The sequence below is a fragment of the Phoenix dactylifera genome, chromosome 3 (assembly GCF_051530095.1).
Source record: "Phoenix dactylifera cultivar Ajwa chromosome 3, Ajwa_hap1_PhDact_Kaust_v1.1, whole genome shotgun sequence".
NCBI classification, from domain to species: domain Eukaryota; kingdom Viridiplantae; phylum Streptophyta; class Magnoliopsida; order Arecales; family Arecaceae; genus Phoenix; species Phoenix dactylifera.
In genome coordinates, this window is record NC_143192.1 from 56,456,787 (window position 1) to 56,478,557 (window position 21,771).

Here is a 21,771-nt window from a genome sequence, read left to right on the forward strand (position 1 = left end):
CACAGGAGAGCATATAGCTCATCCAGTGAAATGGACGAGGACCGGACTCGAATTGCAGTGGCAAACGAGTCGTAAGAGGGAGGTAAACCATTGAGGATGTGAAGAATGATATCTTCTACCTCAGGATTGGAACCAGCCGCTGCCAGTGCATCAACTCTAGAGCGAACTTCATTCAAGAATTGTTGCATTGACAAGTTGTTTTTCCTGATGTTGTGAAGTTCGTTTTTCAATTGAATTATATGAGTTCTGGTAGCTGAATTCAACCTGTTGTCTAGAGTGGACCATATTTGATGACAATGATCAAGGTTGATCACAAAAGGCAGTAATGGCGAGGAAATGGTAGAATTTAGTGCTGTAGACAGGAATTGGTCTGTAAACGACCAAACATCATATTCCACCGAGTTGGAAGAAGACGGAATTGATGTTCCAAGCAAAAACCCAAGAAATCCACTTGCCTTGAAGATTCGAATGATCTGGGAACACCATGTGAGGTAGTTGTCAGCTGCTAGCTGGGTTGGAACCAGTGATTGAATCCTGGTAATGAGAAACTTAAGATTTGGGGAGATGGCTGGATTGGAAAAGCTTTGGGCTGCTTCGTTGGATCTATTTATGGATCCTGGAGACACCATTTCGTCGTCAAGAAGGGTGGGAAGAACTACTTCAAGCTCAATTGATTCTGAGGTCATGAACTCTCTGCAAGGAAGAAGAGAAGGAACTTGACCGTCACAGGTTCAGGGACCTGCTCTGATACCATGATGAAATAAGGGAACTGAGAAGTTCACAGCTGAAACATTAGTGAACAGTAACTGGCATGGCATGGTGCCAGTTACTGATACTCCTCTGGAATAGTAGCAGAAAGAGAAGAAGAAGAGGAAAAGAATTTCGTTTCATTTCAGTAGTCCATGAGATGGAATATAGGGGAGATGCTTATATAGACTGAAAGATGAATCTTCCGGAAGGAAGATCTGTTACAGTTTGTTAAGGAAAACTGATTCAGTTGTTGAATTCCCATGTGAGGAAGATGCTAGAAGGTGTGATGCTTGCTGTGCAGCAGAGGTTGATCGTGCAATAGTCATTTTGAGATTGGTGCAAGCTGATGAATGAAAGAGTTCAAATTATTTTAAGATCTGCTTAGGATCTGATCCAACAATCTATCATTGCTTCATGATACAACTCGAAGTTACCATGAGTGCTGTTAGAGAAAAAAAAGGAGTTGTATCCCTATGCGAGATATTGTCTGCTTTGGGATGGTTTCAGGTTTTCCTCATTGCTTTATCCAAAAGGCACCTTGCGAGAAAAAGGGAAATTGAGACTTCTTATAAGCACAATCCTTTTCACTACTCAAGCAGTATGGGATTAAAGGGTATATCCCCTCCACCCCCAACAAGTGTGATTCGGCTGTGATCCAATGGTGGATTCTAAGGATGATAAAAAAAAAATTTTGGTACAAATGGTAAATCCTTCTTAAGCGGGAAGATACAATTCCTATCCCCCACAAACTATCTCCAGGTCCTCTCATGGATGAAGCATGTCGTCTTTTTAACTTCGGTTTTTCAGTAGTCTATCTCGTATGAATGAAAAAGTATTAGAATGTTCTCAGCCCGTTTCTCCAGGTCCCGATGCCTATTTCACTTTTTCATCTTCCCTTCTTTCCTTCCACTTTTGGCAACGGCGGCCTGCCATCCCTGCAGCTCCAACTGCCCTACAATCTTTGACAGCCTTTTTCTCTTGCTGTTACTCTAATCTATTTCTCGGGTTCGAAGAGAGAGGAGCAAACCCACCTCCGCCGCTTCTTTGGGATTGAGGTAAATCGGAAGTGCAACCTGCCATCCATCTATCCCAAGGTAGACAATCACCGATGAAAAAGATATTCATATATTATATTAAACATCCACGGCCCCTCACCCCCCCCCCCCCCCCCCCCACAAAAAAAAAAAAAAAAAGACACCGACTTGATTCTTTACCCTATCGCTGTCGTCCTTTTGCCTATTCCCTAAGCAGTTTTTTCACTGTTCTCCCACCTTCTCACCATCCCCTCTGTACGACGCTAGTGCTTCAAACATCACTGCCATAACATGTAAACATCACCTATATAGGGTTCCAGCAAAAAATGCTCCATATGGAAAGTAGCGTTACAGTTTTACGATTTGGATGAGGGTGCTTTTCGAGAAGTAACCAATAGCTCCAGCTAAGTTTAAGTTGGACGGGCTGTATCTGGATTAGATTTATTGATAATAAATATTAAATATCTCGGTTTCAAATCGGACTTATTTTTTTTTTATTCTGACATAAATCAAAAAAAAAATAATCTCAGCCCCAGCAACGAACCAAAGTAAGCTACCTCGACTTCGATCAAAAAGCCGATCAGCCAAATAACCATAAGTTGAAGAGAAGACTAACGATCCCAACAATCGACAGCTCTACTAGCCCATAGTCGTGGCAGCACCACGGCATACGCCCACTAGTGCTGCCTGCCACCCACGCGGACTCACACCCACGCCTTGATCGTACTATTGGCTGTTACCTAGCTATTATTGTACGCTGCGTTAGATCAGGTAATGCCAAAGTTGGCTTTCCTATATAGAGGGACAGCGTATGAGACTTTTAGGTATGTATGATATATTACTTACAGAGACCACACTCTGCTGAAATTCTCTTTCTTTTACGTTGTTGCATCGTTATTTTGGCTTAGGCATCGAAATATTTCTGGTCGAAAATTTTTCAGCAAGCAGACTTTTTGCAAACCATCTCTGGAGGATATCCCCTGCACATTGGCCAGCCTGCTCAACTCGTCTCCAGCTGATCTTAGGGTTATTCGAGTTGCTTTCCGACCTCAGCCTGAATTCCACGGCAACAAAATTAGATGTTTGCTCGATTGGGATATATCAGATTATGAGGTAACTTGGTGATTCCTAAGCATCATTTATTGATAAAAATAGTTGAAAAAAATAAATTTTACCATATTTGGTTGATGAAAAAATTACTATAAAAAATAGCATGTAAAAAGATTACGATGTTTAGTTGAAGATTATCTTATATAAGAATATTATCAAATTTTCAACATTGCCCTTAAATAAACAATTCAATTAATTATATTTTCTTTCTCAGTCTATTTTTTATCTCTTTATGCTCTACTTGCATAAACACTATCAATGTTGGTTTACATGAGTTATACAAATAATTACATAAATATTATTTAAATTAAATATTTTCAAACTAATTATATATTTTCATTATAAATAAATTTTAATATATTTTAGAATATAAATAAATATATTAATATATTAAATGTATTATTATTTATAAATATTATCAATTGATATATTGATATAATACTAAAATAGTTAATATTATTAGATAATATAATTAATAAAATATTATTATAATATATTATAAAAAAGAATTTTATCTTAATTCCTAGCTCATTAAAAAAAGTATATTTCTCATATTCCATGTGAAGATAAGTTCTTTTGTCATTTTTCTGTTCACCATGCTTTTCTCTCCCATCTTTTCCTTGAACCAAGTAAGTCTTAAATCTCAAACTAGGAGACTTGATTTGACCATATTACACCAAGTAAAAGGCTTAAATTTGGGCACATAACTTTTAAACATAAAGTTAATCTAATATAAGATTTAGCTGTACTTGGACCTTGGACTATATGAATTTCAGTGGGCATGGTGCCAAACCTAAAGTCGAAAGAAAGTGAGATCAAGGCTGATCGCCCTCTCCTTCGCTCTAGCTCTCTTTCTTTTTTTTTTGGTTTATTTTTGGTGGCGCTTACTCCTTTGGTCGGTAAAAACAAAAAGAGTCAGGATCTGGGCAGAAAAAAGAGAATTGTAACATTGTTCTAATTCAAGCAACCTCACCGAATCGAAAAAAAATGCTCCATTCTTCTATAAGAAGATGAGACTAGAGCTGAAGTTTCCTCATCTTTTTCTAACATTGAGCTGAAAACATTTAGCAAGTGTTAAGTCGGGGTCTAGAAGGCTTTTCACCTATTGAACAATAAAAAAATAACTGACTTTCTTTATTCCCCATGGGATTTTCTTGTAAGACTTTTTTTTTTTTTTCTCTTTGGGAGGGACTTCTAGCAGCAGTAACCAGAATTGAACGCGTGCGTCGTACCTTTAACACCTGACAGTAGACTATAACATTTTCATCCACAAAAAAAAAAAAGAAAAAAAAAAGAGAAAGATAGCAGACTAGCATGAATGGGACGTATGTCCTCTTCGGGAGGAAGGGCCGTGTGGCTTATGTGCAAAAGCGTAATTTTCCTTTCTCTGTTTCTTTTTCACTTTTTTTCCGTCTTGGTTGAGTATGCTCATGTTCTGCCTAACTCAAAACAAAACAAAGGGAATCCAAAAAGCTTTGTATTTTCTCATCAGCATGGTATGAGGCGTATCAGAATGATATAAATTTGTGAGCTTGTCAGGCAACTGGAGTCGCACCCCATATTTGTGAGTTTTTAAAAAATAAGAGTTACGGGATTTTAAATGGTTCAAAAACTCACTATATATGTTTTTTAAAAAATAAATTTATATGCTGTTATCCTACTATAGGCCGATCATAACAATCATATACCAAATTCCCATATCTAATAAAAAAATGAATAAGAACAATTATAAAATAAATGATGGTTCTATATTTATTTTACTAAAAGAGAAAGTAAAATAAATATCATTGGAGAGATGAATTTTATTTTATTATGCTAGATTATAGAGTGGCAATAATATAAAAATATCATTTTTTTATAAAAATACCTCACTTATATTATATTAATATTATTTTAATTATATTATACAATTAGTATATTAATATATAATATTAATATTACATTATCATATTTATGAATAATAATATTTATAAATAATATATATTAATATGTTAATATATTTATTAATAAATATTAATTACTAATAAACAATTGATAAATATTTATTAATTATCAATAGATCTAATGTAGAATTTATTTTTAATTAATACATTTATTTATATACCAAAATATATTAAAATTTATTTATAATACAAAATTTATTTTCTAATACATATTTAACTTAAAATATTTATTAACTCATATAAATATTTAAAAAATTAAAAATTTTATTATTAGAATTTTTAATTTAAGGATGACAATATTTCTATATAAGATTATCTCTAACTAAACATGGTAATGTTTTTCTGATGCTATTTTTTTTGGAGTAAATTTCCACCAACTGAACATAGTAAGATTTATTTTTCTTATTTTTCCAGATAAATGATGCGTATCCTAATCAGGGCCGGCCCGAGCTTTAGACCGCCCCTCGGTGGCCTAAGGCCCCGGGCCAATGGAAGGCCCTGAGAGGCTAACCAAAAGGAAGCAAAGGCCCCATATAAAACGGGATCTGGAGCTGGCTACGAGTCCCCCTTGATGGAAGGGAGGTGGAGAGTTTCCTGGCCTGCAGAGGGGCAATTTGGGAAGTTGGGGACAGTAGTTTTGTTTTGGGTGGGGAGAGAGAGAGAGAGAGAGAGGAGGGATTTGGTTGGCTTGATAGACGCCTGAAGCCACTCTTATCTTTCATCCCTTCTCTTTCTTAGTTTTGGTCTTGGTTTTCCTTCCCTCACATTGCTCCTGATCCAGCTGGGCCATCCGGAAGAAAGATAGGGGGATTGGAGATGGACTTCTTGGAGGGTGGAGATTCTTTGAGTTTTCTCCTCTCGGTTTCTTCTCCCCTCTTGGGTGGTTGAGAGAGAAAAGGAGGGAGGGGGTTGAATGGCTGCTGTTCTGTGATGTTGCAGTTGCCGCTTGGGTACTCACGTGAAGGGGAGATGGTGGGATGGGGTGAATTTCCCATAATGACCCTACTTTCTTTTATAGAGAGGTTCTTTTATGGACAAATTCTTTTCTTTACCTTGGCCATGAAGTGCCATGGGATGACCTTTTCATGGTACACAGTATTGCCAAGCATTATCTCAGTTATTTAATCAGTTTCATGGCCCTTCATTTAGAGTAATTATTTTTATGTGCTTCCATTCAAGAATTATATTAAATTGAAAAGGCTTCTTGTCTATCTTTGTTAGATTCATGTATTTTTGTTGAAATAATATATTTGATAGCTATCTATTTTTATATATTTTTTAAGTATTTTATATTTATTAAAAAAATTATTATTAAAGGCTCCATTCATTGGATTCGCCTTAGGCCCCAGAATGTATTGAGCCGCCTCTGATCCTAATCAAACAAACCATAAGCAACAAACTGACAAAACTCTTAAATCTACCCCATACTTAAATTTGTTAAATATATTTTGTTATGAGAAATATTTTATTTTGGTGGTAGTTTTAGTTGGCATGAATTACTTTTAAATGCATGGATTTGCTAGCCAACTTTCATTTGTTTCTTAACGATGGGATCCGAATAGTCTATTAAATACTCCATTAGATCGATCACGCACATGCATCTCACAGGTAAAAATTCGCTCGTCGGGAGCCAAAGTCCTGCAGCAGTCTAGAATAAACAATAGAAAGAAAAGGGGCAAAATGTGAAGACAAAGAACCGGCCAAACCCTTCGTCTTGAACCAAGTTACCAACCTCGTCAAATAATAATAGAATTGCAGCAGGGCAGATGGTTTGCTTGGGTTTGGGCCTTCCATGGTCGACGTCGTCGTCAAACAAATGCATCACGCGGTGACCAAGAGGAATGAAGCAAAGAGAAGCGTTGTCTGTGTTTGCTTTCAAATATTAAACCCCGCGGAAGCATCCCCTCGCGTCTTGCGGTAGTTCCATCGCACGTAACGTAATATGTAGGTCCACACACGCCACCCCTATCTTGACTTCGTGCGGGAAAATCTGGCAGCCATCGCAGCAACACTGGTTGAGATAGAGAGACAGAGGATAAACGAGAGACATCTACTGGGTGTGCAACAGTGATTGCTTACGGAGGGAGACCATGAGTCATTCTAAACTATAACGTTTTATTTATTTAGCTGGCATATAGAAATAAATTTGGTCGGAGAGATCTTTTCGGGCTTCAGAACAAAGAAAAGAAAAGATGACAGAGAAGCGGTGGAATAAACGTGAGAACTGGAAAAAGGCCAAATTTATATGGAAAGGCAGTAGGTGACGGAGAGTTTCCATGGTTACGCTTTGGGGCTCAAATTTCTTAAAAAAATAAGGGAAATTGAGGAAAACTCATGTCAGATAACCAAATACGATGGAATTTGCCCTGGAGATTTGTGCCGTAAAAAACGATCTACCTGTGACTCGAATCTCGGAGTCTGGCGCTGATGACACAGGCTATACTACAAACTCAGACGGATCATGGGGCAGAGTGGAAAGCTAGGTTGGCTGCCTGACTTCTTACCACCACCATCGTGAGTAAATGCTCGTTAATATTTCTTCTTCCCCAAAAATTCACCACGCTCTCGTACTTACCTTGAGTAAATAATGGCCGCCCTCTCTCTCTCTCTCTCTCTCTCTCTCTCGCTCTCGCTCTCGCTCTCGCTCCCTTCCCCACGCGTCATTGTCAATTTTGTTTTGAGAGGTCTTAAAAAGTCCCCATATCCGTCCAGAGTCCTTTAGAATAAAAAACCCATCCTACCCTTTTGTCTTCTGCTGCAGGAGAGGCAAAGGCGACAAACGCCATCCTCGCCCTACCCTTTCGTCCTCCCTCTCTCCTTCCTTTTGTCCTTAGCAGGAAAAGAAACGAGATAGACCGGACATTGACCTTAGATAGACTACAGACAGAGCGAGAGCGAGCAGACCCAGGGATAAAGAGACACAAAGAGGAGAGTGAGAACGAGGAGGAGAGATGGGAACGGGGTGGCGGAGAGCCTTCTGCACATCGATTCGTCGAGATTCGGATATGGCAGTGGCGGAGAAGAGCCCTGACCCCAACCGCTGCCGCAGGAGCTGCGCCAAGTTGAGCTTCTTCTCCGGCAGCAGTGGCAGCAGCAATCCGTCGACGCCAAGGTTGGGCAGCCTGCGGTGCCGCACCAAGTCGACGCCGTCGGAAAGCCCGAAGCTGCAATGCAAGACCGCGACGGTAGCAAGCTCCCCCACGCCGCCACCGCGTACCAGCCCGAAGCGGAGCCCCACTCTGTTCCACCGGGGTTCCTCCAAGCCGTCTTCGCCCAGATCCCGATCCACGTTTGCCCTCTTAAAGGCAGCCGTTCATCTTTCCCGGGTACGCATTTCGTCCGTATGATATACTTCCTCCCTCCTTCCCTCCCCCACCAGCCCCTCCTTCTCAAATGCAGATTTTTTTCCCCCCCTCACGCGCTGCTCGCCCTTTGATTCATAATCGCCCTTGGCAGTTCGCATCTCCGGTTCTTCTCGCTTCAATTATTGATGCTATAATTACTCGGCCGATTTTTTTCTTTTTTTTTTCCTTTTTCTTTCGCTTGTGAGTGCGCGCTTTGATTGGTAAATGATGAGGGAAAAACAGAAAGGATTTTCAGATACGGCATCTTTTACCAATCTCGTCAAAATCGCTACTCCCAGTTTTCACTACTTTTCGCTTTCTTTTTTTCCCCCTCCTCTTGCCCGTGCCATTGTGCTGTGACTATTTGCTATTTACCACTTGCCTTTCCCTTTCTGCGGTCGGACTGTAGTGTTGTTGGCTGTGCAGATCAGGTGCGGGATATGTGAGCAGAGCGTGAAGGCGGGCGGGGGGACGGCGGTGTTCACGGCGGAATGCTCCCACGTTTTTCACTTCCCCTGCATCGCTGCCCACGTGCGGACCCATGGCGGCGGCGGCGGCACCCTCGGCTGCCCCGTCTGCTCCGCCGCCTGGCGCCAGGCCCCCTTTCTCTCCTCCCTCCGTCACCTTCAAGACGACGAGCCTCAGCCTCCCGTGCTGGTAGGAGACAGGAAGCCGCTGCACTGCCGGAGGATGAGCAGGGAAGACAAGCAATGCGGAAGCGGAGCAGAGACCAGACCCGTCTCTGCTGCGGCTGCTGTCCATAAGGTCTACGACGATGACGAGCCGCCGCTGCTCCCCACCAAGCCCAGCCAAACCGGCGCTGGCGTCCGCTTCAATCCCATTCCAGAAGCGAACGAAGACGACGAAAGCGGCGGCAATGAGGACGACGAGTTGGAGCCAGAGGGGGAGGAAAAGTTCCATGATTTCTCGGCGAAGGATAATAATAACGGTAATCGCTCCCTATTCCCATCTTATAAGGTTAGCGTCGGCCCTATGAGGGCCTGTGCCGGGGGAGTACAGGTGAGAATGATGCCGGAGGCGGCCCTGGTGTCGTCTGGGCGGAGACACCGGAACTACGTGGTGGCTCTCAAGGTGAAGGCCCCTGCGGTGGCGCCCCTGCTCAGCCGGTGCCGCCGCGCCCCGATCGACCTGGTAACGGTTCTGGACGTGGGCGGGGGCATGACGAGGGCCAAGATCCAGATGCTGAAGCGGGCTATGCGCTTGGTCATATCGTCCTTGGGCCCCGCCGATCGCCTCTCCGTAGTCGCCTTCTCGGCCGCCGCCGCCAAACGCCTCCTCCCCCTCCGTCGAATGTCACGGTCCGGCCAGCGCTCCGCCTGGCAGATTGTGGAACGCCTGGTTGCGTCCACCGGCGGCCAAGGTTCGTGCGTGGGCGATGCCCTCCGAAAGGCCACCAAGGTATTGGAAGACCGACGGGAGCGCAACCCGGTTGCCACCATCATGCTCCTGTCCGACGTCCAGCAGCAGCAGGATGCCGAGAAAGACGGTCGCAACTACCGCCGGTATCCTTCGACGGCGTCCGCGGCCACGACGCGGTTCGCCCACCTGGAGATCCCCATCCACGAGACCGGCTTTGGGAACGCGCCGCAGCAGCAACTGCCCAGTCAGATCAGCAGCCAGGCGGCGCCGGTGGAGCACGCCTTCGCCAAGTGCGTGGGCGGACTGGTGAGCGTGGTCTTGCAGGACGTCCTCCTGCAGCTCTTCTTCCCGTCTGGGGAGGTCTCCGCCGTCTACTCCTGTGGCGGTGGGCGGGCGGTGGCCCTCGGCAGTTCCGTCCGGCTCGGCGACCTCTACGCGGAGGAGGAGCGGGAGCTGCTGGTGGAGCTCAGGGTGCCGACTGCGGCCGGACCAGACCACCACCAGCATTCCCTGTCGGTCAAGTGCACGTACAGGGACCCGGCCACGCAGGAGGTGATCGGCGGCGGGGAGAGGTCCCTGCTCCTGCCGCCGCTCCAGGGCCACCCACAGCTCGCCCGCTCTTCCTCCCTGATCTCGCTGCGTCTCCGGAACCTGTTCGTCACCACGCGTGCTGTGGCCGAGTCGCGGCGGCTGGCCGAGCTCTCGGACTACGCCACAGCCCTCCACCTGCTCTTTTCCGCCCGCTCCCTGCTGCTGCAGGCCCTGGCCGCCTCCGACCAGGATCAGGACCTCATCCGCCGGTTGGAGGCCGAGATTTCTGATCTCCAGCAGAGGCGAGAGGGCCAGCAGCAGCAGCCGCCTTCTCCCCAGAGGAGGAGAGAAACTGCGATTCCGGGCGGCGAGCAGCAGTTGACGCCCACTTCGGCTTGGCGGGCGGCCGAGCAGCTGGCCAAGGTGGCTATCATGCGGAAGTCGCTAAACCGGGTCAGTGATCTGCACGGGTTCGAGAATGCCCGGTTCTAGTGAAAAGACCGGACCCTGGCGAACGTGGGCGGTCGGCCAGGTCGGGGGACCAGAATTTTTAAAAGCTTTAAAATATTAAATAATGAGAGTTGAAATAGCTACCATTCTCCTCGTTCGTTTTTTTTTTGTTTGTTTGTTTGATCCTTATATAGATATATAGCCAATAGCAAGTCATTCAAAATCAAACCGATGGTGGATCCTAACAGGGCAATATGGACTTCAAATCCCCTCGAGTCCGTCAAGTAATGAGATGGTCCGGTCCTTCAATTATATTGACGAATACGGCTGCCTCGCTAGATTGATCTTGCTGGTTAACTGTGAGACGGCGGCCTTGTTCTATTCACAATCAAGGGCATGGTTCGGTGCAAGTCCTGCTTGGAACGCGTGGCAGACTGAGGAAATGCGCACCCCTTAACACAAACGTGAACACATATCTTCAAGTCTCATGTATGGCTTGCGGGTCTGTAGTGGCAGCGATCTAAATCAGGGCCCAGGGAAGAAGGACAAGGTTTTTAATACCAACTAGCTGCCCCCAAATGACCATCGAGTTGCAGAGTTTTTGATCTTGTTCATAGATTCAGTCTATTCAAACATAATTTACATGTTTTTTTTTTTTTTTTTTGAGCGGGAAGTGGATCTTGTCAACATGGATGACATTTTTGAACAGGCCATCAATGTATCATCATTCAAAGTAGAAACAAAAATTATATGAGGCAGACATTATAAAATATCATATAAGGCGGAACTTCTATTTTGCTACTTTTTTTTTAAGAGTCATCTTAAAATAAAAATTCTAAAATCAAATGGGGACAAAACTTCTACCATCTGTCAATCTAGTAACTTTAAATAAAATAAAATATGTCTCAAGAGAGATAATCTATGAAGAGAGATTGTCCATATTTTTTTCTTCATCATCAAGTCTCTCAATCTATTCTTTTTTTTTATTAAATCGTCTACCCCATCTAGGAGATCTTTCTTTTCCTCTCGAGTCTTTTCTTTTTTTTTCCTTCTAAATTTCTCTTTTTTAGAAACTTTTGTACCTAAGAGTTTATAAAATCTCATAAATATATGTATATAATTGTATGTCAATATTGATAAACATCATGTTCTAAAAATTATGGAAAAGTGTATATTAGCTAGCTAGATGATTAATTTATTTGGTGTGTTTCATCTGTCCATATCATATGTACTGATAAAAAGCATATTCTAAAAACTATGTATCGATTTATCTTAAAATATGTATTGGATAACTGTTGGATATATATCAAATAAGCTTGCATCTATTAGAAAGTCAACAAGTATGTATCATCAGCCATGTAGTGTGCACCAATGATCATAATATTTTGGAAACTATATATCAATTTGCTTGAAAGTGTATATTAGGTTGTTAGATAATTAATTTTCTGTGTATATCATCTGACTATATACAATATATAGACGAACATCATTTGATAGAAATTGTGTATCAATATATCTAAATGCAAGTATTAGCTTGCTAGATGATTAATTTATTTGGTGTACATTACTTGGTTATGTATTATACTGGTAAAAAGTATATTTTGGAAATGAGGAAAAAAAAGATGCCACATGCAATTTCTTTTTTTTAGTATTTTTTAATCACGAGATTGATAATTTCATTAGTAGAAAGAGTCTACGACTTTTAGATTTTTTTTTTTTTTTAAGATAGCCACTAGAGAAAATATTACAAAATAAAAAATACACCATATTTTATTCTTTGGTGCCTATCCCATATTATTTTTGTTCTCCAGATAGGTTATAGCAGGTTCCTTTCATATATTTAATGCTGTTTTGCATCTTGTTGGAGAAATTTAGACATGGCAAGTTATTGTTAGCCATGCGAATTTGGTCCACATTCAATTCATCAAGGAGAAGGTTAAATGGCAAGGGTGAAATTTTCCTTTGGTCTATCAAAATCAAACGGCCGACTTCCGCAAGGCTTGGTGCAACACAACAGAGTAGAAAAGGCTTTGCGAGTTGCACTATACAAGGTACCGAGAATTTTTCCAATGGACGAAACCAGTGATGCGAAAGTACAGGAGACAGATGAGCTGAATAAATTTACTCACCAACTTACGTCCTTGGAATAGATGCATACATCAAGTGCGCCGTAATTTACAGGATGAAAGGGGTCGCATTCCACTGGGGGCTTCAACAGTCCTAAAATATGATGGGGTGGTTCTATATACACCCCCCCTATTGCTCAGGACACCCCCCAAAAATTAAAAAAAAATTAAATACTCTCTACACCCCCCCATTTGCTAAGGACACCCCTAAAAAATTAAAAATTCCTAAATTACCCCCCACCCTCCCCACCCCCTCACCTAAATTGCTCTCTACACCCCCCAAACGGAAAGCCCTGTCTCGACTCAGTACGTTAAATCAAGTCCTTTGCTCTTGTTAAACTCTTTGGAACCCATTTTCCAAAAGAAACTTATAACCCGAGAGTCTTCAAATTCCGTTGATCATCATTTGATGTAGTCCTTGAAATTCATTAATCAGAATTGGCCCCTTCGGCGCTGGGTTGGTGTTGCGGATTCGGAACATAATGAGCTTAACAGACCATACCCGATGATTTGATTTTGTATCAACGAGCGCAGAGGTGGAACGGGGTAAAAAAGACCAGAAGACAAACACCAACATCGCCCTCAGTGCTTTTCTTTTCCTAATTTTCTTGATTTCATATGCATAGATACATTTTCTTGGTAAAATAGAGGCGCAAAATAATAATCAAAAAATAATTTAAAAAAAAGAGACTGAGGGGCCGTTTGGATGACCGAAACTGGGCATCCGCTTCACTTCAGCCGAAGAGGAGCACGTTTTGAGTATTTGGCTGGCCCAAAATGGAGTTGAAGCGAGATCCCGCATGAGCTCAGAGTTGCTTCGCCCCAAAGGGACAGTGAGATCCACAGTCCGCAGGTAGTCTCTTGTAGGTAGTCAACCAGGAACAGTGAAGCGCCATGCAACAGGTCGGCCTAACTTCCTGTATGGGCCAAACAACGGACCAAACATTGATCTCTAGGCATGCGGCATGTTTTCCACATGATAAATGAGCTTTAGAAGATTGAGAACTGAAGAGGATTTGATAGATATTGCTCCAGAGGATTGTTTACAAGACAGCCTGCTTGCATGAATTGCAAGAATCATGCGATGAGTTCATTTTAAATCTCCAAGATTGTCATAAAAATAATAACTATTGATTTTACTAGCGGTCAATGGTGGTCATTTTGATCTCCATTGCTATAGAACTTCAGGGACTTGTCTGGTTGCTTCACCAATGGTTAAATGTAAGAATGAGTAATCTTATGATGTATGTTCCAAACAATTTAAATTAAGGAATCATTGATCTACACACCTTAAAATACATTGAAAAAAATTCAGCTACCTTGATGCCTCTGAACTATGAAGCAGATTAAAACTATGTCCTGCTATCGAAAACTTAGTTCCAATGTAAAGCAAGGTAAAAATCATTGAAAAAAAAATCCCGACTTGAGCTCCTAAACAGCATGAACATAGTGTATATCAAGAGAAACTGCAGATTTTAGATTTTTTTAGATGGCCACAATGCGTCACCAAAAGATATTTAAATCATGCCTTAAGAGTCGAGTGATGCTACAATTCATTTGAGGTACCTATAAAATCCTCAATCTCAAAAGGTCATCTAATCAAAGATTTTGAAATATTAATAGTTACCTTTTAAAATTAGATTGTGGTGAACCTATTTGTACAGAAGGTTGTAAGCTGGTAGATCTTGAATTCGATGGATGTCTTCCAAAGAGAGTTCCCTCTCTAGTTGGATCTTTGTTGCTTCCAAAACCTCCTAAATGAAGCATCACCAAAAAGTGCGCAGATAAGTAAATGACAGTAAAAGCACAGGTGCATAAAAGAATCAGAGTCAGATATTGGATGAGAGGGAGAATACTTTAAACTGCATGTAGGAAGCACGCATAGCAAGCCACTGAGCATCCACCATCTCAAATGCTATACAATATAAAACATCAAATGCTTCTTCATCTTCTACAATCATCACAAAGATGAATTAAGTTATCAAAGCATGTGAGAAAGAGATATTTTTTTATAACTTTGTTTCTGGAAAAAAATTTGGAAACTTGTGAATCACCTGATAGAATTTTTATGAAGTTGATTCCTGGCAGAGATTTGGGTCTTTCTGTGGAAGAGGAAGATTTCAATATCTGAACTAATTCAACAACATATAGCACAGAAGCAATTCAACATATAAAAGATGAATATAAACAACACCAAGAATGAGAGAAACCTTTTTTTTTATATGTTCCTTATATTTGATGTGGCAGTCCAATGGTCAGCTAAATTAGAGCAAGAGCATTTAAATTGCAAAATAATTTGCACACAACTCTTCCTCCAGCAAGTGTGACATGGTACTACCCAAGGGGTTCAAGTCTCGGAAGGACACTAGGATTGGGTACTATCCAAAATGTTGGGATAGAACCGTCCCCGGTGCGGACACCAGTGCCAGACCACTCACCACTCAGATATACAGTTGCCGCAGGAGGATGGTTCAGCCAGTTTCATTGTAGTTTGAGTGATTTTATTTTATTTGATAGCCTTTGAGCTTATTAGGATATTTTGTTATTTGATAGCCTTTGGGCTTATTTTGGTATCTTGTTATTTTTGAGGGTCTTTGTGAGATTAGTTTCTTTTTAGGGGATCTTTGCATTTTCTGGATCTTATAAATATGTTGGACCATATATCGTATGGGGTATGCTATGAATAAAATTTCTGGTTCTCTTTCTTTAGCCTTAGTGTGAAACCCTGAGCTAGGGCTAGGCGTGAAGCCTAGTTCTCCTTCCTTCCTCCCTCCTCTCTCCTCTCTTTCTCCTTTTCCTTCCCTACTGTCCGGCATCAGCATTGGTATCAGAGCGAGATTGTTCCGTCTTGTCGTTTCCCTCATAAGCCTGAAGCCTTAGATCTATCTCGTTGTTTCTCTTTCCACTTATTCTTGGCCCATCCTGAGGTACGTGAACACCTTTATCTTCTCGCCCTTTACGACCGTCTGCACGATCTGATTGTGCGTGCCTTGTCGTACCGTGGCAGTGTGTTCTCCCCTGTGAGCCCCACCCCGAAGGAGAGCAGTCCAAGGAGGCATAGATCACCTGCACGGTTCTCTCCACGAAGGAGTCATGGTAGTCCAATCCCCAAGCACCCAATCCTCTTTTGTGGACACCCAAGCCCTTGTTCCTTTGGATAAACAGGGGCTGAATAGAGTAGCGCCCTTGTTCTCCCTCCACAGTGAACAAGAATCCCTCTGATCTCGACTGCCCACTCCAAGCTTCAAGGCTCCGTGAGCCCCAAGTTGTTCGCCCCCCAAAAAGTTCATCATCTTCTTCTTCTTCTTCAAAAAAAAAAATCTGTTCATCTTCTTCACTATTCTTCTTCCTTCGCGACTGCCTCCGCCCTTGCCGCCTCCCCTTCGTTGCTGCCTCTGCCGTTGCTGCCGCCCGAGCCCCACCACTCCCTTCACCCCCCCAACCCCTTCGAGGGTTTGGCGTCGGGTTTCCACCACCAAGCACCCCGCCCGGCTCAGTGTTCCGCCGCTTTTCTTCTTCTTCCCCTCTCTATTCCGAGATCAGAGGGTTTCAAACCCTACTTCACCGCCCCCCCCCCCCCCCCGGTTGACTCCTCCCCCAAAATCCCACTTTTCATCAGGCGCTCGGGCCCGACCGCATCTCACCAAACCCCCCTCATACCATCATGAGCCCGCCTCTTCCCTTTTTAGTCAGGCCCATCACCCCCCCCTCATCAGGCCTTCGCAAACAGCCTTTGGCCCTGCCGGCCCAATCCACCATCAGGCCACAACCACCTCACCTCGGCCCAGTCCGCCAACCCCCCCTCCCCCCTTCTTAGCAGGCCCACACAACCTTCCCCTCTTGCCAGGCCCATCGCCCCTCCTTCCACTTCCCATCAGGCCCACAGCCTAAAGGCCCCCTCTCTTCTACGCAAACGGGCCACTTTCATCAGGCCCACCACATCTTTTTCAGAGCTGCCGAGTTCAGGTCCACCGAGCTGCTATGATCAAGTCTTATTGAGCCAATTGAAGAGCCCGCTTGCTATGACCGCACTTCTAGTTGTCGCCCCAGCACAAATCATATATCTTCTCTTATTAGAAAATCTATTTGTTCGTCTAAATTCAGCATCGATGAACTCTTGTATGCTCTATTGACTTATCTTATTTTGAATTCAACACATACACCCCAAACAACCTGGAAAAAAAACTCTGTAGTGGCTTGCACCTATTACGTGATCCCTTGCTTAATTTCATTTGCTACGAATTAGCTTTTTGTTTATATGGAGCATATACATTGAGCTCTAGGCATCATTTTTATGTATTAGGTCTGCCCACTGCCTTAGCATTGTAGGGCCACGCACAACTTTGCACACTCATTATATGCGCTTTCGTAGTGATCGTGTCGTCTCCTAGTTCGACCCAGCTCGCCATGGATTCCAACATTGAAGCCTTGCTAAGGGTTGTCCAAGACTTGATCACAGTGTCCACCCAGGTCAATGCCCAATTAGACTCAGTTGAGGCTTTCCTTCAGAGGATTATGAGATCTAAAGAAGGTAGTGTCTCCCATTTGGAAGGCCCAGAGGTCGAGGATGAAACCCTAGACCATCTAGGATCTGTTTGATAGGGCCACCTTGACACTAATCCTTTCCCAAGCCACCCTCCAACCTATCCTCGTCACAGAGGACCAGGACCATTCCCTAATGTCGATAGGGATTATCGACACAGTGTCGAACCCAGAGAGCCTCGTGACCATGATGAAGATGTGATGAAAGGCATTCGGGTTGAAGCCCCTACCTTTGATGGTCGCCTTGATCTAAAAGTTTTTTCAGATGGTTGCATGAAATGGACCACTTTTTTGAGTGGTATAATTTGTTTGAAGAAAAGAAAATTCGGTTTGCCAGAATGAAGTACATCAAATAGCTCTTGGCTAGGAGATGTCAACCTGCCATAACTAACTGGATAGAAATGAAAAAAAAACTTAAGAACAAATACTTACCCCTTAGCTACCAAGATAATCCCTTGACCAATGGAACAACTTGAGACAAGGCACCCGATCAGCTACTGACTACATTGCCCAATTTGATGAATACATGATGCAATGTAATGTGATTGAGATAAGAGGATGGTCCTAAGTCGGTTCCGTAGAGGTCTCAATGATGAACTCAGGAAGAAACTTATCCTCCGAAAGATGTCCACTTTAGACCAGGCTTATACATTCGTGTAGAAGTATGAGCAGGTCTCCAAGTCCATGTTTGTGAGGCGCTCTGACGACGGAGCACTTCCACTAATCCTCATTCTTTGGGGCCCAAAACTTCCGTGGGGTCCTCTACCCCTAAAACCCCTTCTACCGCCCATGTCCCAAGCCAAGACATCAAAGGCAAGGAAGTCTTTGGTGAGCCTCGCAAACCACATTTCAGAATTTAGTACTACAAATGTCAAGGTTTTGGTCACGTTGCCTCCCAATATGCTAACAAATCTCTCGTTATTGATCAGCAAGAGCAGAAAGGTGATACAGATGACTTGGAGGAGCAAGTCTATGAACCAAACATCGATGACATTCAGGACATTAATGAGGAGTACATAGTTTATGTTTTTTGTTGTTTCTGTATTTTTCATCCAAAGCCATGTTTAGGCTTGAATTTTCAGTCGAGTCATGTACTAGGACTGCCAAGCAAAAAGAGTCCACCTAAATATGATAGAAAGCCTAACCCAACCACAAACCACTACACTTAATTGCTTGAGCCTTGGCCTTTCTTCAATGCGCACGGCCATCACTCATCTTTAGGAACGGAGGAGGATGGGTGAAAGTCTTGGAGATAGAATTGTGCATGCTGAATGTATGGAAGAAGGGGAGAAGTTAGAAAAGAGAACAAAAAAAATTTAAAAAAAGTTATGGTTCACGTGTACAGTAACCCAACCCGAGTTACTGTTCACGAAACAGTAATAGACGGTTGGACGGAAGATAAGGATGAGTGGGGAAAAGATAAGGGCTATTGGGAAGTTGTTGGATAAGAACAAGTGAAAAAGTTATAGGGACCATTTTCGAGAATTTTAGAAAGATTGTTCAGCTATTTTGGCGCCTATAAAAAGAAGGGACAACATCCATTAAAAAGAAGAAAAAAACCTAGAAATGTGAGTGCCACCGTGGGCGAAGCCCTGAGAAATCCTTTTTTCTTCTACTTTCATCCTGTTTCTTGACCTATTTTTTCTTGGAGCCACTTTTTTGACCCCGTCATCCTTCGTTTCGATACTTTGGTGGAGCGCGGCCTGAAGATTCTTATTGGATTGGAGAGACCAAACTCGCAGAGGTAATTATCTGACTAGTTCTATCACCATCTTTTACCCAACTCTCGTTTCTTCATCCATCAATCATTATCTCTACCCATCATCATTACCAGCATTGCCATCTATTACATTCTTGGAACCCGAATTTACTGGCAATTTTTTTTTCTGCTGTAGTTATTTTGAGTTTGCTGCACTTGTTACGTTTCATTGATTAAGCTTCATTAATAAGCTATTTATTATGTTTTGTTGTGTTCACATATATCTATGATGATTTTTTGGGATGATGAGCATTTGCTGAAGTGTCTAATCAATCATATCTTAATTAATTATTATGAAATCAGTCTACACCTGTAGCAGTCGATTATAAGTTGCACTACCTAGGGTGCATCCACACTACACTTATATCATTTGCACCTCCAGAGAGAGTCTGACCAGTCCACCATGAGTGTAGTCAGATGTGCCCTCGCACAACCCAAAGAAATTGATGACTGGAGAAGAAACTCGATTTTTTATACTTATATTAAGTGTGGAGAGAAAGATTGTAAAGTCATCATCGATAGCGGGAGTTGCATTAATGCAATATCCTCCAGCATCGTCTTCCGCTTAGGTTTGACTCTTGTTCCCCAACTACAACCCTATAAGGTCTCTTGGATAGACACATCTTCTATCACATCAAAAAAAGATGTCTTGTGCCCATTCATATCCTTTCTTATAAAGACACCATATGGTGTGATGTAATCCCAATGGGTGTGGGACACCTAATTTTAGGGAGACCTTGGTTGTTCGACCTTGATATCACCATCTATGGTCGATCCAACTCTTGTTTTTTCGTGTTCGAGGGCAAAACGATTAAACTCAATCCTTTGCGGCCCAGGCACCTGACAAGAACAAGAAAAGAGAAGTGTCAAAGAGCAAGGATCTCTACATCCCATGTCCCGCTGAATTTAAGCTGAAAGTGTTCAACGAATCTTTGGTGTTTGCTCTACTTGTCAAAGAAGTTCACCCCCATAATTCAATCGATAGGTCCATAGGCATGAGTCCATTTTTGATAGTGCAGATTACATAGCTAGGAAACCTCTAAATTTTTTACCCATGCCACTCCATGTTAGAATTTCTGAGTCTGAACATGCATTTGCACAACGCATTCATGAGTTGCATCCGAAAATCCACAAGCACATTCATGCAAGTAATGCTTACTATAAACTGCAAGCTAATTTCCACAGGCATGATAAGGAGTTTCAAACTGGAGATTATGTAATGATCCGTATTTGGCCTGTATAGTTTTCTCCTGAATCCGTTAAGAAATTGCAGGCTCATAGTGCTGGGCCATTTAGAGTGTTGCACAGGATTAGTACTAACGCCTATGTCATTGATCTCCCATCTGATTTTGGTATTAGCCCAACTTTTAGTGTTGAAGATTTGGTTGCTTACAAGGGCCCACCAACAATCCTCGATGACCCTTTTGCTGAGCCCTCTTCTGAGCCCGATGATTTCCCTATTCTTGCTCCCATACCAGCTTCGACTCTTTTACCCCTCCAACGAGCACAAAAAGAGCACATTGATGCTATTTTAGACGATCAGACAATTTTTACCAGTGATTGAGGCATCCAACGCTTCTTGGTTCATTGGCGAGGACGATCAGAGTCCGACTCCACTTGGATCACGCAAGACGGGCTTCAGCAGATTGACTCGGACCTGTTGGAGTCTACTAAAGCTATACCGAGCCACGTTCATCGAGGTCGACTTCTTTCCATCCAAAAAAAGCTGGTGCAGACACTAGTGCCAGATCGCCCATCACTCGGGTCTACAGCTGCCGTAGGAAGATGGTTCAACCAATTTTATTATGGTTGGAATAATTTTATTTTATTTGATAATCTTTGGACTTATTAGGATATTTTGTTATTTGATAGCCTTTGGGCTTATTTTGGTATTTTGTTATTTTTGAGGATCTTTGTGAGATTAGTTTCTTTTTAGAGGGTCTTTGCATTTTTTGAGTTTTATAAATATGTTGGACCATACATCGTATGGAGTATGCTACGAATAAAATTTATGGTGTTGGGAATTGTGTCCTAAATCCAATCAATTGTTGATTGAAAAATGTATTTGAATCAATTATAAATAACATGGTATTTATTCATCACCAGAACATCTTCACAAACTCCGATGTGATGAAGTCCTTAGGATTGCTTTGTGTAATGAAATATGATTTTGTCACACAGGTCCTTAAATGTTCATGACCGTATGATATACTATTAATAGGATGATAGTATTATCGGGCGTAGGTCATTGTGTATCACATTTGTTGGTTGTCTTCCAAACCAAAGAGTATAGAGATACTAGTATGATATACAGGTGAATGGTAGTGTACGTTCACTGAACGTGACCAATTGACGGACTCTCTTGTCAAGAGTTGTTCCGAGTGGATATGGGTATATGTATCCTTTAGACCTGAGATTGCAACCGGTGGCTTGCAAGCAACTCACTGTACTTTGGTGCCGAACTACCTGGATTTCTAATCCAGCGACGGAAGGTTTCTGGATCCAGTCAAGTACTTGTGGTAGTCAGTTGCAGATCAAGATGGGATTGACCTCCCTTAGAAATAAGGGTGAATGCCTTGTGTCTTCAATTAAGTAGTACCCTGGCCAGGAAAAGTCAAATCACTATCACTTGACTTATTGAATTGAAACATATTTTCGGATGGATTGTTTCAGGGTAGACAGACTCTGAACCCACCCTGGGCATTTTCTAGTCAAGAGGATGAATTATGCGGTAACCATAGTTCATAGGTTCTAGAATGTTGCTTTGCATCTATTCGGCCTATCCGGTCGTCGGATCCCATT

At 42.5% G+C, this 21,771-nt stretch overlaps 2 protein-coding genes across 11 annotated transcripts in view; one reads left to right on the forward strand and one right to left on the reverse strand.

The window, feature by feature from the left end:
• The first annotated feature begins 7,557 nt into the window (after nt 1-7,557).
• LOC103708381 (E3 ubiquitin-protein ligase WAV3-like) lies at nt 7,558-10,681 on the forward strand. Its single transcript, XM_008793275.6, has 2 exons — nt 7,558-8,163; nt 8,608-10,681. The coding sequence occupies exons 1-2, from the start codon at nt 7,789-7,791 to the stop codon at nt 10,582-10,584; spliced, it is 2,352 nt and encodes a 783-aa protein (XP_008791497.2). The 5' UTR covers nt 7,558-7,788; the 3' UTR covers nt 10,585-10,681.
• A 2,553-nt stretch (nt 10,682-13,234) lies between these two features.
• The window catches only part of LOC103708382 (ELMO/CED-12 family protein), a 71,854-nt gene continuing 63,317 nt past the window's right edge, over nt 13,235-21,771 (reverse strand). For 4 of the 10 annotated variants that reach the window (XM_039119456.3, XM_039119453.3, XM_088719279.2 and 1 more), the window contains exons 7-10: nt 14,723-14,770; nt 14,525-14,619; nt 14,296-14,422; nt 13,235-13,723 (exon numbers count right to left, since the gene is read on the reverse strand). In XM_039119456.3, the coding sequence (XP_038975384.2) occupies nt 14,321-14,422; nt 14,525-14,619; nt 14,723-14,770 (245 nt within the window). In that variant the 3' untranslated portion in view covers nt 13,235-13,723; nt 14,296-14,320. The remainder of the gene's footprint in view (nt 13,724-14,295; nt 14,423-14,524; nt 14,620-14,722; nt 14,771-21,771) is intronic. The other 6 variants (XM_088719282.2, XM_088719280.2, XM_088719278.2 and 3 more) reach the window with 2 other exon arrangements.

Coding starts and splice junctions, on each gene's coding strand:
- LOC103708381 (XM_008793275.6), top strand. CDS start 7,789: ATGGGAACGGGGTGGCGGAGAGCCTTCTGCACATCGATTCGTCGAGAT. Junction 8,164..8,607: donor CAGCCGTTCATCTTTCCCGG/GTACGCATTTCG, acceptor TTGGCTGTGCAG/ATCAGGTGCGGGATATGTGA.